At 31.4% G+C, this 16,226-nt stretch overlaps 1 protein-coding gene across 1 annotated transcript in view; it reads left to right on the top strand.

Moving 5' to 3' along the window:
* The window catches only part of LOC127706626 (uncharacterized), a 143,206-nt gene that overhangs the window by 97,275 nt on the left and 29,705 nt on the right, over window positions 1-16,226 (top strand). Inside the window, exons 25-27 of the mRNA XM_052211283.1 lie at window positions 817-984; window positions 2,503-2,676; window positions 7,109-7,325. Of these exons, the coding sequence (XP_052067243.1) occupies window positions 817-984; window positions 2,503-2,676; window positions 7,109-7,325 (559 nt within the window). The remainder of the gene's footprint in view (window positions 1-816; window positions 985-2,502; window positions 2,677-7,108; window positions 7,326-16,226) is intronic.

The raw sequence follows: 16,226 nt of genomic DNA, 5'->3' as shown, positions 1-16,226 counted from the left end.
AGCGTAAATGTTTTTTACACTCAATGACCTTTGACCTTGGGTGCAAATTAAAGGTCATATGAATTAAAGATTATTGGTGAAGGTCCAAAGTATCTAGTAGACTTCCGGTTCTCGAAATAGAATTTTTCAAAAATTGTGTATAATTTTTAAAGGGAAATAACTCCTTATAAGGGTTGATAACAAACTAATTGTCTATGTTTATTAACATTGCCATCTGTTCTTGTAAAAGCTGCAATTTTCAGTTCGATTCTATCTCTAATACTGTTGAAGAAAAATGCAAATAAAAGAAATTGCTTCAAGGGGATATAACTCTCAAAGGGGATGATGAAATTCTACGCAGCCTCATATGGTAATACATCATAATGAGATCTACCTATTGTACAAATAAGTTCATGATATCTTTAAAAACAATGAGGGGGGCCATGTTAAAGAAAACCAATAAAAGGGAGATAACTTCTAAAGGGGATGATGAAATCCTTAACAGGGTCATCTGGTAATACTTCATGATGAGGTCTATCGATGGTCCATATTTGGTCTTGATAACTCCAATAGAAACGAGGGGAGGGCAGGTCAAAAAAATGTTGGAAGAAAAAAAAAAGAAACAAAAAGAAAAAAAGAAAAAAAAAAAAACATTAGAAAAACAATAAGGTCTTTCCGAACGGAGTGGAAAGACCTTAAAAACACACAAAAAACCGTATTAGGCACTAAGACAAATTCAAATTGACATCTAACATCACACATATTTTCGTAACACGATTTTCTGTTAAATTGAATCACATAAATATGTTGTACCTACATGTAGCAATTCTTTTTCAGGTTATTGCACCATTTCCAGGTTCTATAATGCTGTCCAAAAAGAGTTCAAATGAAATAATTATCAAAGCTAAAGGCGGATCTATCAAAGATATGGATATCATAATAACAAACGTTGAACCCGACAAGGATATAGTGACTGAAGATGATCCATCATATGTTGAGAAAAGGGTCAGTAAGATGCTCCCCTGTTAAAACTAACACTATGAAAATAGGGTGATGTGGTTATCGGTATTATTGTCATTAAAATAAATGAGTCACCATATGGTCTCCAAAAAATAGCAAATGCCCATACTATATATTAACCTTCAAAAGAACATAAAACAATTGAAAAGAAATACCGACATTAATTGTTGTTAAAAACAATTAACAAAAAACAAGACAGATAGCAAGCAACGATAATCATATAATTACAGATTACTGAATTGGAACAGGCATATAAAGAATGTGGCAGGGTAAACTTAGAATTGTGTGTAAGAATTCGCCCTAATTTTGGACAGTGGTGTACAACATAAAAACAGTGATACTGTGAAAATCATCTGAAATTCTCTTGACTCTCAGATTGCCACAAAACAAAACAACTAACAAAAGACAAAACCAATAAGTACTAATCTAACATTACTTTCATTTACTGCTAGAATCAAGCCTATTTCAAATATTAAATAAACCATGTATTCAGACACTTTCAAATATCAATCAGGAAACAATAAAATTGATTTGCTATCAAGATATTATGAAAGGACAGATTAAATCATGACCTATTGCAATGCAAAATATATATATCAACGGGATGCAGGACCATAAGTCTACATAGCTGTATATTGTTTTTACAAAATGTAGTAGCGATTAAGACAGTCTTCAATGATTTTACTACCGTGTTAAATTGATAAACTTTAAGAATAAGTTTTTTAAAAGTATCAGTTAGTTTAAAAATGTACATAGATTGTATCAAAATCTACGTTGTCTATAAAGAACATCATCGTTAAAATTTGGATGATTTCCGTTTTGTAGTAAGGTTTTTATAGGTACAGCTAAACTTACAACTTACAACTTAAATCTATGATTTTATCAAAGAATTTTTTAAAGGTTTTCAATAATTTGTTGTAAAAGATTACCTGAGTTAATAATTTACTAGTTATAGATTACGTTATTGCAGTATTTATCTTTGGCGAATCAAGCAATTTTATCAAAAATAAATGCTCAGATATTAAATGTACATCAACTTAAGTCTTATCAGAAGGGCTCAAATCAAAACCATGAGAAGAAGTTGAATAGAATTGAAAACCAAAAATTCCGAAAAGTTGTACCAAATACGGCTGAAGCTTTCTTTGCCTGCGGATGGAAAAACCAGAGTATTTCGAATCAGTTTAATTGAATCCCAAAAAAAGCTTTGAATAAATGCAGTGTAAACAAAACTTTTGTTCAAATTTTAATGTTTCTGTTATTATCTTTTATCTTTTATAAAAGAACCAAAAAAAAAATCATGATATGCAAATTAGCCACGTAACTTAACAACCAATAATTTGGTTATTTGGTAAAAATATTACTTCAATGATGATTTTACTGAATTTTTTTTTACTTTTTTTCAATTTTAACAAGCAAATTGAGATAATTTCACAGCGATATTAAATTCATGTGTTAACTTATTTTCACAAACACAAATACGCTTATAGACTATTTTTTATTTAGGTTGCTGCTGGTGCACCAATTGGTAAAGCAGTTAAATCTGAATGCACAAACCATATACACTTGGCAATGATGAAAGACGAGGGGTTTGTTGATCCAACAAAATTCCTTGAAAATAGATTTTTCCAGTTCAAACCATGGAAACAGTATTGTGATGACTATTTATTAGTTTGGAAGGTATTAATTTCGCAATTGTTTGTTGTTAAATATGTAAAATCATTTACATAATGGATACCCATTTTTATAGTGTTGTTTTTCCCCCAAATATTTTTAACTTCCAACAATGTAGGTGCATTTGATAAAAATAAAAGGTTAACATACAAAACAAAAAGAACTGTATTTATGTATAATCTTCTTAGCTTTAAGAATTGAGGAACACACTTGTGTCACTTGATGAAACCTGAAAATGGGCTGTTACAGTGTTGATAAATGATTCTAGAACAATCGGAGTATTAAAATAATCCCAAATCACCTAAAATCAAATACGTTTTTCATTGAATAGAAATTTATTAAAAATAAATACTAAGAAAATGTCAACCAGTTCGGTGCAAGTGTAAATAAATCGGGTTTTATAGTTCTGGTATTTGAAAACTATTAATGTGAAAGTGAAGCAATGTAATAATAATGCAAATCTGTGTTTGAAATACTCATGGCTACTTAATATTTGAAAGATTTTCAGCAATGAGAAGACCTGCTACTGTCCAAAACATCAAAATATCATAAGACATTCCTCACTTTATACATATTTAGAGCATATTCAAACTTGATCTTTCCAATTGCACGGAACTGGAAGACGAATCTTGCATTTAGGTTTTCAAAAAAAATATACTTCAGCTAGTCTGAACAATTTTGTTATCCGTTTTTAATATGTATTGCTTTTGTAACTGTAGGCGTACAAGTTTATCAATATAGTCATTTTAAGGATAAGGGGCTAGGAATTTGGTTACAAAACATGACAATATGTACTTCGTTTGTAAAGTGTGTTCTTATGTTGTGTTGTTACAACACTGTCTAAGGTTGGGGGAGGTTTGAACATTCACAAAATTTATTTTGTTATCCTTCCACATTCTTTTTGTTACCCTCTTTTTTCAGGGACCCGTATCCATATTTTTTTTGCGTTTAATGTCTCTATCATAACGCAGGCTGATTGTTTTCTCTTTTGAATTGTTTTACAATTAACCATGCCAGGGCTTTTCTAGGTTACTATACGGAATAGTTTTGCTTATTTTCAAAGGCTGTCTGGTGACCTTTGATTGTTTTAATCCATGTCAGTTGTTGGATAGTTGTTTCATATGCAGTAAAACAGTATAATATAATGTGTCGAAATTTTTTGGATAAAGATAATATTCATATGTATATACTCAGATAATCAAGTTACAAAATGTTTATGGATGTGTATAGCCATACCTTTAATTAGTTGTACATGGTACATGAATCTATATATGTCATATAAAAAGCAATAATGAGAGTGTGAAGTGTAATATTCAGAAGTTAACTTCCTTTTAACAGTCAACAATTAGGGATTAAGAAAAATATTGCCTTCTTATTTATACAATGATCTATCAAATTTTTAGTTCCCACTGCGAAATGAAGCATTGTTTACATTTCAGTTTGACAAGCACGTTGATTTTTACTTTTATTTATGCATCAACACATTGATAAGAAAGTTTACTAGCACAAGATTTGTAATATTTAGTCGATTTTGACTCGGCGCATATAAAGCTAAGACCTGAGATTGTATGAGTGAGATCTGTATACATTTTTGTTAAACATTATCAATAGTTATAATTTTTTCTTTGAACAAATATAGTATACACACTTTAGGCTAAGTAAAAGTTACAGACCTTTGCACACACTGCAAACCAATTAATTTTTGAAAAGAGTTATAAGATGTCCCTTGGAAATAAAAAGTATATAAAAATAGCATTCAAGCCTACATTTCTGTGAAGATTTTTAAGAAATTTATATTGAAGGTTTATATCAACAACGTGTTAAACTTGTTTTATTATCAGTGCTGATCAAATATTTAAATGCCTTGAAAACAGAAATTCGATAAAAAAAATTGCAAAATTTGCATTGTAAGTGATCTCACACATACATTTCTTGAAGAAAATATATTTTTAAAAAGAAACAAAAACAATTATTATTACTCCTATGGCTGAGCTCTCGAGTGGGAAATAAAATGCATACACCTTGTCAATCCATATCCCGTTCCTGTTTCAAGTCTTCCAACAAAATTTTCATCACACCTTGAGTTCTTCAGTGCTACTGAACGGAATAGTTCTGGTCTGTGTGAATTCTTTTTTATGGAAATTGCCCTTGAACATATACAATTTGTGCATTGGCAGGGGACATTGAGAGGCCGTTCTGTTATTATCATCTGCGCGTATCGTTGCAGGGACGTAGAACTACAAGGCATCAGTTAGTCCGTGCATCTGTGCGTACGTAAGTCTGTCTGTCCGGTCATGTAAGCGTTTCCACATGTACAATATTTGCGAGATTTTATATATAAATAATATTCAAATCAAAGAGATCTTCAGCATTGTCTTGGATAAGTTCGAAAATCGGTGCTGATCAACTATTTTTGAAAGAATAATACCCCTTTGAAATATTTATGAGATGGAAAATTGCATTGTTAGCGTTCCCACGTGTACAATTTTTGCACGATTTTTACCATATTTATATTAACGGTTTATATCATCAATGTCTCGTACAAGGTAAAATACCAATACTTTTTTTATGTTTTTAAACAGTTTTGTCCGTTGGAAATATTAATTACATAGAAATTAACATTGGAAGCTTTCTCATGATTTTTTTTTTATTCTTTTCGAATTTTTATTAAATAAATATAAAAGGTTTATATCAGTAATGTTTGGGACATGTTCAAAATCCAAGCAACTTATTTTAAAAGAGTTATGCACTTGGAAATTTCAATTATGTTGAAAATTTATCTCAAATATACATTTCTCCAAAGGTTGTTTTGATATTTAGATCAAAAGTTTATATTATCAATGTCTGGAACAAGTTAAAAAACATCGATGAAAAATTTTTTTTTTGAAAAGTTATGTCCCTCATAAATGTAATTTCTATAGAAAATTGCATTGTAGGCGCTCGCGAATGTGAAATTCATGCCAAATATTTATGAAATTTATATCAAAGGTTAACATCAGGAATGTTTCGTACGAGTTCGATAATCAGTGCCGATGAATTATTTATAAGAGTAATACCCCATCGAAATATTAATAATATGGAAAATTGCATTGTAAGTGCTCTGCAGCCTACACTTCTACATTAACTATAGTTTTGACTTTTATCTTTTTAAAAGGTCGACAGTAATTGTAAAAAGCAAACACGATTAGCAATACACGATCTACATAAATACCAACATGACTGAAACAACTCATTGATAAGTTATAGGAGTATTAACATTATATGATTATGTGTTACACAATAAAGCCATCTGCTTGAAAAGTTTAACAAATTAAAAGTACTGTTTAAAGCAAAATTACTAGCAATAAACGATTTTTCAGAGATGCCAATACGACTGATACAATTTGTTTACTTATTGAAGGATTTATTTCCTTAAAATTTTGTACATAGTTTTAATATTATTAGAAGTTTGAATATAAGGAGACAAGATAAGTATTATTTACGAGGTCAATTTATCAAAGGTGAAGGTCATAGTAACTTACCTCTCATTACAAAGTATATAGTGTTTTACCCGTCCGTCAGTCAGTCGTTTAGTCAGTCATTTGCATTTATGGATGCTAACAGAAGATGTGATATAATCACCAATGAGACAGCTAACCACCAAAGACCAAATGACGTAGAAATAACAAGTCATCGTTATGCTTTCATCTATGAGAAAACCCCATACTTCATAGCAAGTTATAGAATCCCCGACGTGACAATAGTAAACAATCCAAACCAAAAATGGCCCTGATTAATACACAAGGCAATTAACAAGAAGAACAAATATGATATACTGCAACAACTGACAACCACTTAATGACAGGCTCTTGACTAGGGACAGGTACATACAGAATGTGGCGGGGTTAAAAATGTTTGCAGCTGACAAAGTCTCCATTTGACGTTTGACAGAGGTGTAACAGCTCAAAAAGGGAACTATAACAATAAACGGAATTGGATTTACTCATCAGATTGATACAGAGCACAAAAACAACTAACAAAATCACCAAACACACTTGATCTGAGAGTACTCACAGTTACCGTACCATTACTTGTTTACAGTCAAATATAATAAAAAAAGAGCATTTTATTAGATTTTGGGGTCATTTTGTCTAAGGTCAAGGTAAACAATGTTGAAAATATTCTTGAATTTGTTCCAAAAGATGGTTATGAGAAGCTAAATCAAATATTACACATAGGATTGCAACCTTCCTTTCATGGATATGTTGTCACTTATTCTGAGAGGAAGATTGTTATTCATTTTGACGTCATTCGATATAAAGGTCAAGTACAAACTCAATTGAAAGAAACTCTGTTGAACGTGTTACAGTCTTAACCTTAGCAGAATTGTTTAATTAACTGTTATGTTGGGAGTGAGGAGTATAAACATTTACTCTAAAATGGTTCTCATTTTTTTTAGTTTGAAACATTGTATTCAGGCGTCATTGTTGGATTAGGTGGACGGAAAAAAAATGATACAAGCCCAGAATTAAAGAATGACAAGGTTGATAAAGAGGACATGCCAGATGAAAGTGACTCTCCTGACAGTGGAAAAACAAAACGAGGTAATATGAAAGATCTTGTACGAAAAAAAAAACGTGATCTTGTCATTAGGAAATACAACAGATCATTTAATAGTTACACTAAAAAATGTTTCTTTCCCTCAAATATGTCCTATCACCAGAACATGTCTTTATGACGTCACTACACTTGTTTGTTGAAACCTGTCCTGTTCATAAACGCCAAATCATGTCCATATTAAGAGATGCCAAGATGTGTCTACCTTTATAGAAAAAAAATGGTATAAAGATTGTTTGAAAATTAATTCAGTCAAAGCTTCTGTATTTTCATTTATAGATATGATATTCAATACAAAAATGGAAGAAAATATGTTTATCCAGTAACTCTTATTATCTGGAGACTTTCACAAATAGGATATTGCTAAATTAATCTGACATAATGAGACATTTTTTAACATTAAAGATACCAATTTACTGCACTTTGTGTCAAACTGTTCCACGAATACATTTCTGTGTAGATTGGACATTAACAACCTTCTCTTGAATATAGATAGAACTATTTGTTCCAGACGACCTAAACAGTTTAATTCCTGTGTTAAACTTTTAACAACACCAACTACAACTATTGCTCTAGATGCGCATTCAGACAATTAATGTATCTGCAGTGATGATCGAGACCAAACTATTTTAAATCTCAATCTTAATACATACTATGAAGGGCTGAAATATTTGAAATCACGATCCTGCATGTAGTCCGTTATTTGAGATCGGCATGAACCTCAAAGTAGTGCAGCATCCAAGAGAATATAAGCACACCATTTGTTCCTTAATGAATACTGATTTCAACTGTAGAAAAATGAAAATAAAATCAATCTATATCGCGAGAAGAAACAAAAATATCAAAACAAAAGAAATGATCAAAGTCTAAAAAATCAAAGAGTCGATTTTTAAAAAAAATTTAAATGTTACTATTTGCCACAGTACTGACATGCTGTAAACAAAAGCTTTTTACAAATGAACAAAATTTTTCAATTTCCATCTGCATAAGAGAGGCGAAAGAAACCAGAGAAACATTCAAACTCATTAGTCGAAAATAAACTGACAACGCCATGGCTAAAAAAGAAAAAGACAAACAGACAAACAATAGTACATAAAACGCAACATAGAAAACTAAAGACTGAGCAACACGAACTTCACCAAAATGGGAGTGATATTAGTTGCTCCGGAAGGGTAAGCAGATCCTGCTCCACATGTGGCACCTGTTGTGTTGCTCATGTTAGTACAATCCGGTAATTGGTCTAATTCGGTAGGTTACATTCGTGAAAAGGGGACCGGATTGTAGTTACAATAGGAACATATACGTAATCATTTGTGCATGTTCGTCATAAATGTGCATGCCATATATGCAATTGTGACCAACCTAAGATTTTCACTGTATACATTTATGGAATTCTTGTAAAAATACAAATGTACTTCCGTTCAGGGTATAAAAAGAAGATTGAATAATGTTTCATTATAGGAATATATTGAATGGCCAGTGTTTGCAAACTAATTAAATACCTATGTGATTCATTTAACAACTAAAAACTGAACATACAATGTTTGATAGAAGTAAATCATCCGTATTGATTGATAATTATGCTAGTGCATAGATAAGATAATATGGGTTGATGATGCGATTTTGGGGTAAAGATTAAACTAACTGCATTCAGAAACTTTATTGTCATTGGCTTGGTATTTCAGGTCTATACTTAATTTGTGATAGTACATACAACATAGTGCAGTTAAGTGAACATTTTTTAGATCATAGCTTTTCCAATGTCATACAGTTTATCAAAAATCACTACTTAGATATTCAATTCACAAAATAATTTGTCAGAAAGTATTGCATGTCTATGAAGCTACATGTATTTAATGTACCTACAACTTTGGACTAAGGGATATAACTCAATTCAAAATACACCTATGTAGTTGTTGAATTTCTTCTTAGCTTTTAATAATTTGTTCACATTGCAATATTTACAGCGTAATACTCACAAGCACTTTGATTATTAATTTTACCTTGCACACAGTAGCTGGTGCGTTACTACGAATGTAACGGATAGACATTTTTTTGCAAAAATTATCAAGAAGCCTGATTTCTCATAATGTCTGATACTGAAACAAATATTTCATTTTATTATGATATTTTGGTGTTGAGGGCACATTATTTTATAGAAGTCTGTATGTGATCCTCTTTTTGTCTTTTTTTTTGGTTATTTTTGTAGTTGGGTTTGCTATCTCTTATGGAGCTATACCTCACATTTGCATTCATTCGTATGTATTAATAAGGTTCTGTTTTTGCCTTTCCCTTTTTAAGGGATAGGCATTCTATTGATATATATAATGTTTGTCTTGTTTGAACCGAAAGTCGCAGAATGCGAAACTAAGGGATTACTATCCAGTGGCGGCGGGGAAGCACCATAAACGGTATGAAGCTTTATATCTCAGAAGGTAGACGAACTTGATGCTTCTTACCTCGATTAAGATTTTTGATGGTAAGAAGTTTCTGTTTGTCATATTTTTATAGTCTTCTACCTAACTATTATGGTTCAGCTTGTATTTTTTTTGTGCTTTGAATTACTCACTTATTATTTATTTTTTGTCATATAGTTTCACCTGATAATGACCTCATTTCATGTATCAGTTTTTACGGTTCAGTTTTCGAGGTCAAGTCTATATCTTATTTACTATAGGCAATAGATAAACTATGTTTAGGCAATAGGTAAACTATGTTAAAGTTTTGTGGTTTTAGATACTATAAACATTAGATCTGTAGTTGGTGTTAAATGTACATGTCGTCTGTCGGGCATATTTCTTTTGCACTTGACATTTTCATGGTTCATTAGACGATGTAAAGTTTATTGTGGTTTGGTTTTTTTTCACATACTTTAAACAATAGAACCGCTATATTTTGTGTATGAAATGATTGTAAGGTGTACATGTCTGTCTAGCATGATTCATCTGACATTGAACTCATTTTCTTTGTTCATTGGTCAATGCTAAGATTCATGGTTATGTCTAGTAAATGAATTTAAGTCTTACACGGTCATTTTGATCTTAACATCATCTGAAAAGTCTGAGCAATAAATTATTTTGTCATTGGCAATTTTCAGACTTATTTACTGCGATAAATTAAGTACTACTAGAACACACCCGCGAAATCGTGGGCATTTAGAGCATGGTTGAAAGTATGTAAACTGTTGTAGGATAAATTTTTGTAAAAGATTTTATGACAAGATAATTTTAGGAAAGGTATCAAAATTCATAGGTACTTTGGGGGCAGGACAATTAGTTTTTAGCCCTCCCCCTTTTTTCCAAAATCCGTTATTTTTTTGTTTTCTATTAATTTCAATTATTTTCGCGTTTTTCTGTATACTATGAACATACATATACTATAAATAAAGTGTATTTGCTATGTTATATCAATTCCTAGTTTAATATCTACGGCGGTCACTGATATATTATATAGAGACTCTATTTAATATATCAATGACCGCCGTGGATAGTAAACTTGTAATTGATAGTAAATAGTAAATACACTTTATTTATAGTATATGTATGTTCATAGTATACAGAAAAACACGAAAATAATTGTTCTGTCCCCAAGTACCTATGAAAATATTATGTGTTCTAAACGGAAGACTTGTCTATGAGTTAAAAGTCCGTCCCATGACGGAAACTATCTCCGAACGCCTTTATTTTCCTTTTCCTTCCAAAATAATCCAAACGGAATAATCATAAGCGAGGATGACAAATGCGACTATGCATGGTACCTATAGGACACAGAGGCATGATGATTTATTAATTGTGGAAGGAAGAGAAGCGACACACAAAATGAGGTCTTCTCATTTAATAGTATAGATTTAGACTATTCGCTTGCAATCAAATCAGATCTGTTCAGTTGTTTTTCAGACATTTTTGTGAATTAAATAATGATGCTTACAGGTAAATTAAAACAACTGAACAGTCTGAATAAAGACTTAACAGACTGCAAACAAATGTTCTGAACAGTACTGAAAATACCGCAGATCAAACCTGAATTACTGGTGACAATAGGTTAACTATATTATGTGTATGGAATAATTGCAGGTTTATGACAGGGTCATCTGACTCTGAGCTCATTTTAATGTCAATGTTCAGTTTTCATAATAAAAGTCTTTTTCCCTGATGTTATAAGCAAAAGACTAAATATATTTATTATATTATATGATTGTTATTATGTGTAAATGTCTCCTGGCAGGATCATCTGAACTTGACCTCATTTAAATGAATCATGTTAACGTTAAGTTTAAAGAATACTTGTATTAAAACCTTCATATTACAGACTTTTTACATTACTTCAATCATGAAAGAAGAGTGAAGCAGGCGAGACATTTTAGCGTTAAATGTTCAAAACATATCAAATGGAACAATGCATTTATGCTCATGTATTAGCATATTACTTCTACAGAGAAAAATGTAAAGAAGAAAAAGGTGAACAAGCAAACCAAAAAATAAAAAAAAACAGCCCTAAAAACCTATGAAAATGAAGTGGAAAAAAAGAGAGTAAAGACCATGTCTATGAATGAAATTTGTATAAAGGGTATGGAAAACAAATATAAATTTTAAAATGTAGTAATTAAATACCTCTCAATGGTGATTATGAATTCAATGTATTCAGTTTATTATGTTTATTATGTTTATTATGTTTATTATGTTTCTATAGATGCATTTTTTAGTAAGCTAAAACGAAATGGTGATAAGACACAGAATGCTGACAAAAAAGGTTAGAAGATAAATGTATATGCTATAAAGTAATAAAAGGTTCATTAATGTGGTTTTTGGCATGGCCATTTTAGAGTCATTTTGACAGTTTTTACATGAATATGAGGTCATATGTGGAAATTGATATTTTCAGAAATTCTGCATGATTTAAAGAATAACTAATCCAATAATTCAAATATAGAAAACTGTTCATAGAATGAGCAAACAACACATTAATTCACCAAAGCGCGTAGCACATGATTTGATTATCAGTGTTGTTCGGTCACGAATTGAATGTTTTTCGATATCTTAATTCTGGGATTAGTTATTCTTTTTAAAACATTAACTATGGACTTGTTAATGGAAATACAATATCAAATGGAAAGAAATATATTTTTTATACGCGTTCTCAATTCGTTTTGATGCAAAGTCATCGAAAACGTCTTGACCACACTTATTATCGGATTTATTTAACATCTGAAAATTTTGGTTTTATTTTACTGTGAAATCTCAGTTGTTATTTCAACCAATGTAATAAGATGCATTAATTCTTATTGGAAATGGTTCCTATTGCTAGACTGAGGAATTTCTAGAAAAAACATATATGATTATGAATTTGATAGAAAAATGCTTTTTATATATAAGACTCAAATATTTTTTTCGTTGACAATAATGGCAGCTGTACAGATTTTGGAAGTGCCATCAAATATTATTTTTCTAGAAAGGAGAAATTTCTGAACGCTGTCTTCTGATGGGTATCTTTTAATGTCCAAATTTCTCCATCTTGCTTCGCTGCACGTAGTGGTTTGATTTGTAAAATTGACATGCTACTGTCAAAACATTGATACACACATCATGCAGGGCTCGACAATAACGCTTGTCCGATTGTCCGGTACCAGAGGAAAAAAAGGTCGGACAAGTAATAGCCTTACCAAGCTTGTCCGAAGGGACAAGTAAAATTATTCTGTAGAAAATACATAACATCCAACTTTGATGATCAAAGTTATAATAAAAAAAACCAAGAAAAGAAGATTAAAACAAATTTTAATTTGACTTGTTTACTTGCGATCGATAATTTAAAACTGGTTCTTTGTCAGATACTTTGTTACAGATAAAAGGCATACTATTCGCGTAAACCAGTCTTACGAATCACGGCGCTTTGTAAATAAGGTAACAAGACAACTCGGCACTGGCAAGGAAAGAATCGGCTCCATGTTTAATAGACAGTTCGGGTACTGTTGGAGACATTCCGAGACCAAGACAAACCAGTACATCGTTTCCCTACATTATTATGTTGCTTTATGATAAATATACGATACATTTTATTTAGCAAAAATATTTAAAAAATTAAAATGAAGAAATAATTGACCATAAAATTCAGAAAATCATATTATGATCATATTTAGACAAACAATATTTTATTGTGTTTGAATATACATTTTAATATATTAAAAACAAAGCTGATTGTAATAATTATCAATATGTTATCATCATAAAAGACCAGAATACAAACCAAATGAGTGTAGACTGACAGGTCTACCAGACTGTGTCTGATGTGCAGAGTCTGATGAGACTTTGGCATTGATGAAAACCAAAACCTAAGTCCTGTGACTAGACATAACTAGATTTAGTTGTTCTCACCTCATATTTTTTGAAAAGGATATCAAGATCGAGATATAAATCAAATTCTGTTCTATTTATTAAATTCATTTTCTTCATTTTATCAACCTTAAATGCAAAAAAGGTTAACACAAAGGTTTTTTTTTTAGACAAGTTACAATTTCATTCGGACAAGTAAGTTTTTGTATGTACTTGTCCTATTGGGCAAGTTGAAAAAAAAGTTTTTTGTAGAGGCTTGGACATGTAGGGTAATTTATGCTGGCCTTGCCCAAAGTATTGTTGTGAGCTATTGCAAACAAAAGACATCCTTGGTATGCTGCATATAGTCCGTCGCTTGTGAATTAAACTAGATATAGGGTATACCGCACTGACGCAGCAACCAAATTTAACCAAATAAATCTCTAATGTCCTTTGGCAATTTCAACCAAATTCATTTGAATGAGAAAAAAAAAGAATTTAGAAGCTTGGAACATCAAAAATGGTATTTTTTTTTATGGCTTTTCATGTAATAAGGTCAATATTCTCATATAACAAAAAACTTAAATAAAAATACTCTACAGTGCAAAAAAAAAAAATTCGTAACTTCCATTGTTTTGCTATATATTCATATAAAAACACATGTTTAATATGGCATGGTATTGGTTGCAAAAATTTGATATTTTTCATTTAAATGCAATATTTCTTATTTAATTGGTATATTTCTTCATTTAAATGCAATATTTTTTTATTTGAATGGTATATTTTTTCATTCAAATGCAATATTTTTTATTCAAATGGTATAATTTTTCATTCAAATGGTATAATTTTTCATTCAAATGGAATAATTTTCATTCAACTGCAATAGTTTTTATTCAATTGGTATAATATGTCATTTGAATGCAATATTTTTTATTCAATTGGTATAGTAGTTTTTTATTTATATGCAATAATTGCATTATGGGAAATTCTTTGAAGTCATAAGGTCAAATTTGCAACAACGTTTGTGATTGGTCGGAAATTGTTTTGATTTCTCCCCTTTCTTTCTAAACATGGGTGACCAAGAATTAAGAAACGCGTCAGAATATCGCCCCTCTAACTAAATCTAACGTTCGTGCGAGTCCTGCACTGGCTGTTAAAATCTTGTGGTCATAACTAGTATTTCTATTGCAAAATTTCGATGGTCAAAACGTTCGGTCCACTTTTCAAAAACCGTTTCATTGTATATGGATTTATATGCAAATTTATCGTTTTTTTTTAATAGATTAGACACCGTTGGTTTTCCGGTTTGGATGGTTTTACACTACTAATTTTTTGGGGGCCCTTTATAGCTTGCTGTTCGGTTTGAGCCAAGGCTCCGTGTTGAAGACCGTACGTTGACCTTTAATGGTTTACATTTACAAATTATGACTTGGGTGGAGAGTTGTCTCATCGGCACTCATACCACATCTTCTTATATCTATATACAACGTAAACCAGACGTTTCTCAGACTGTTTTCTTTTTTTAATAAATCCTTTGCCGCGCGTTGTGTACTGATTGACAACTCAGTCTGGGATAACAAGATTTATTTCAGTACCAGTTGTAATTAGGTTTGAGCAAACTTCCAGTAATTGCAAATACTCTTATGTCGGTGCTTTGTGTCTATTGTCTTAATGTTAGTTTTTTTGTGTGTCTCGTACCGATCTTTTGAGTTAATTTGCTGATTTGTGCAGGTTGTTATTTTATTGTACTGTTACACCACTGTCCCAGCTTCGGGATGGGTTGCTCACAAACATGTTGTTGTACTGTTACACCGCTGTCCCAGATTAGGGGGAGGATTGGGATCCCGCTAACATGTTTAACCCCGCCACATTCTGTATGTATGTGCTTGTCCCAAGTCAGGAGCCTGTAATTCAGTGGTTGCCGTTTGTTGCTTTGTTATACATATTTGTGTTTCGTTCATTTTTTTGTACATTAATTCGGCCGTAAGTTCTCTCGATTGAATTGTTTTACATTTTTGATTTCGGGGCCTTTTATAGCTGACTATGCGGTATAGGCTTTGCTTATTGTCGAAGGCCGTACGGTGACTTATAGCTGTTGATTTCTGTGTCATTTGATCTCTTGTGGAGAGTTGTCTCATTTGCAATCATACCACATCTTCGTTTTTATATCCACCCTGCCATATTCTTTATTTGCCTGTCCCAGGGATGGAGCCTGTAGTTTAGTGGTTGTCGTTGGTTCCTGTCTCGACTCATATTTGATATTTTGTAAATTGTTTTGTGATGTATAATTAGGCTGTTAGTTTTTTCGTTTGAATTGTTCACACTTTTCATGTCGGGCCTTTTATAGACGACTTTACAGTACTAGTATCAGGTTTTTGTCATTGTTGAAGGCCTTACGATTGTCTACAAAAAGCATTTGTCTACATGACGGCAAAAAGCTCTACAGAGCTTATGTTTGTAGTATTTCATGTAACCCGACTTAAAATAAATTTTTCTTATCTTATCTTATCTTATCTTATCTATAATTGCTTACATCCACTTCATATTTGAACTCCGGTGGATACATGTAGTTGCCTTATTAGCAATCATATTCCATCTCTCCATTTTTATATTATATACGTGACTTCTAAACTCGTGTTTTCCTGAACAAGCATG

The sequence above is a fragment of the Mytilus californianus genome, unplaced genomic scaffold (genome assembly GCF_021869535.1).
Source record: "Mytilus californianus isolate M0D057914Y unplaced genomic scaffold, xbMytCali1.0.p SCAF_6, whole genome shotgun sequence".
Lineage (NCBI taxonomy): Eukaryota > Metazoa > Mollusca > Bivalvia > Mytilida > Mytilidae > Mytilus > Mytilus californianus.
Note: the sequence above shows the minus strand (reverse complement) of the source record. Positions and strands in the feature narration are given on the sequence as shown.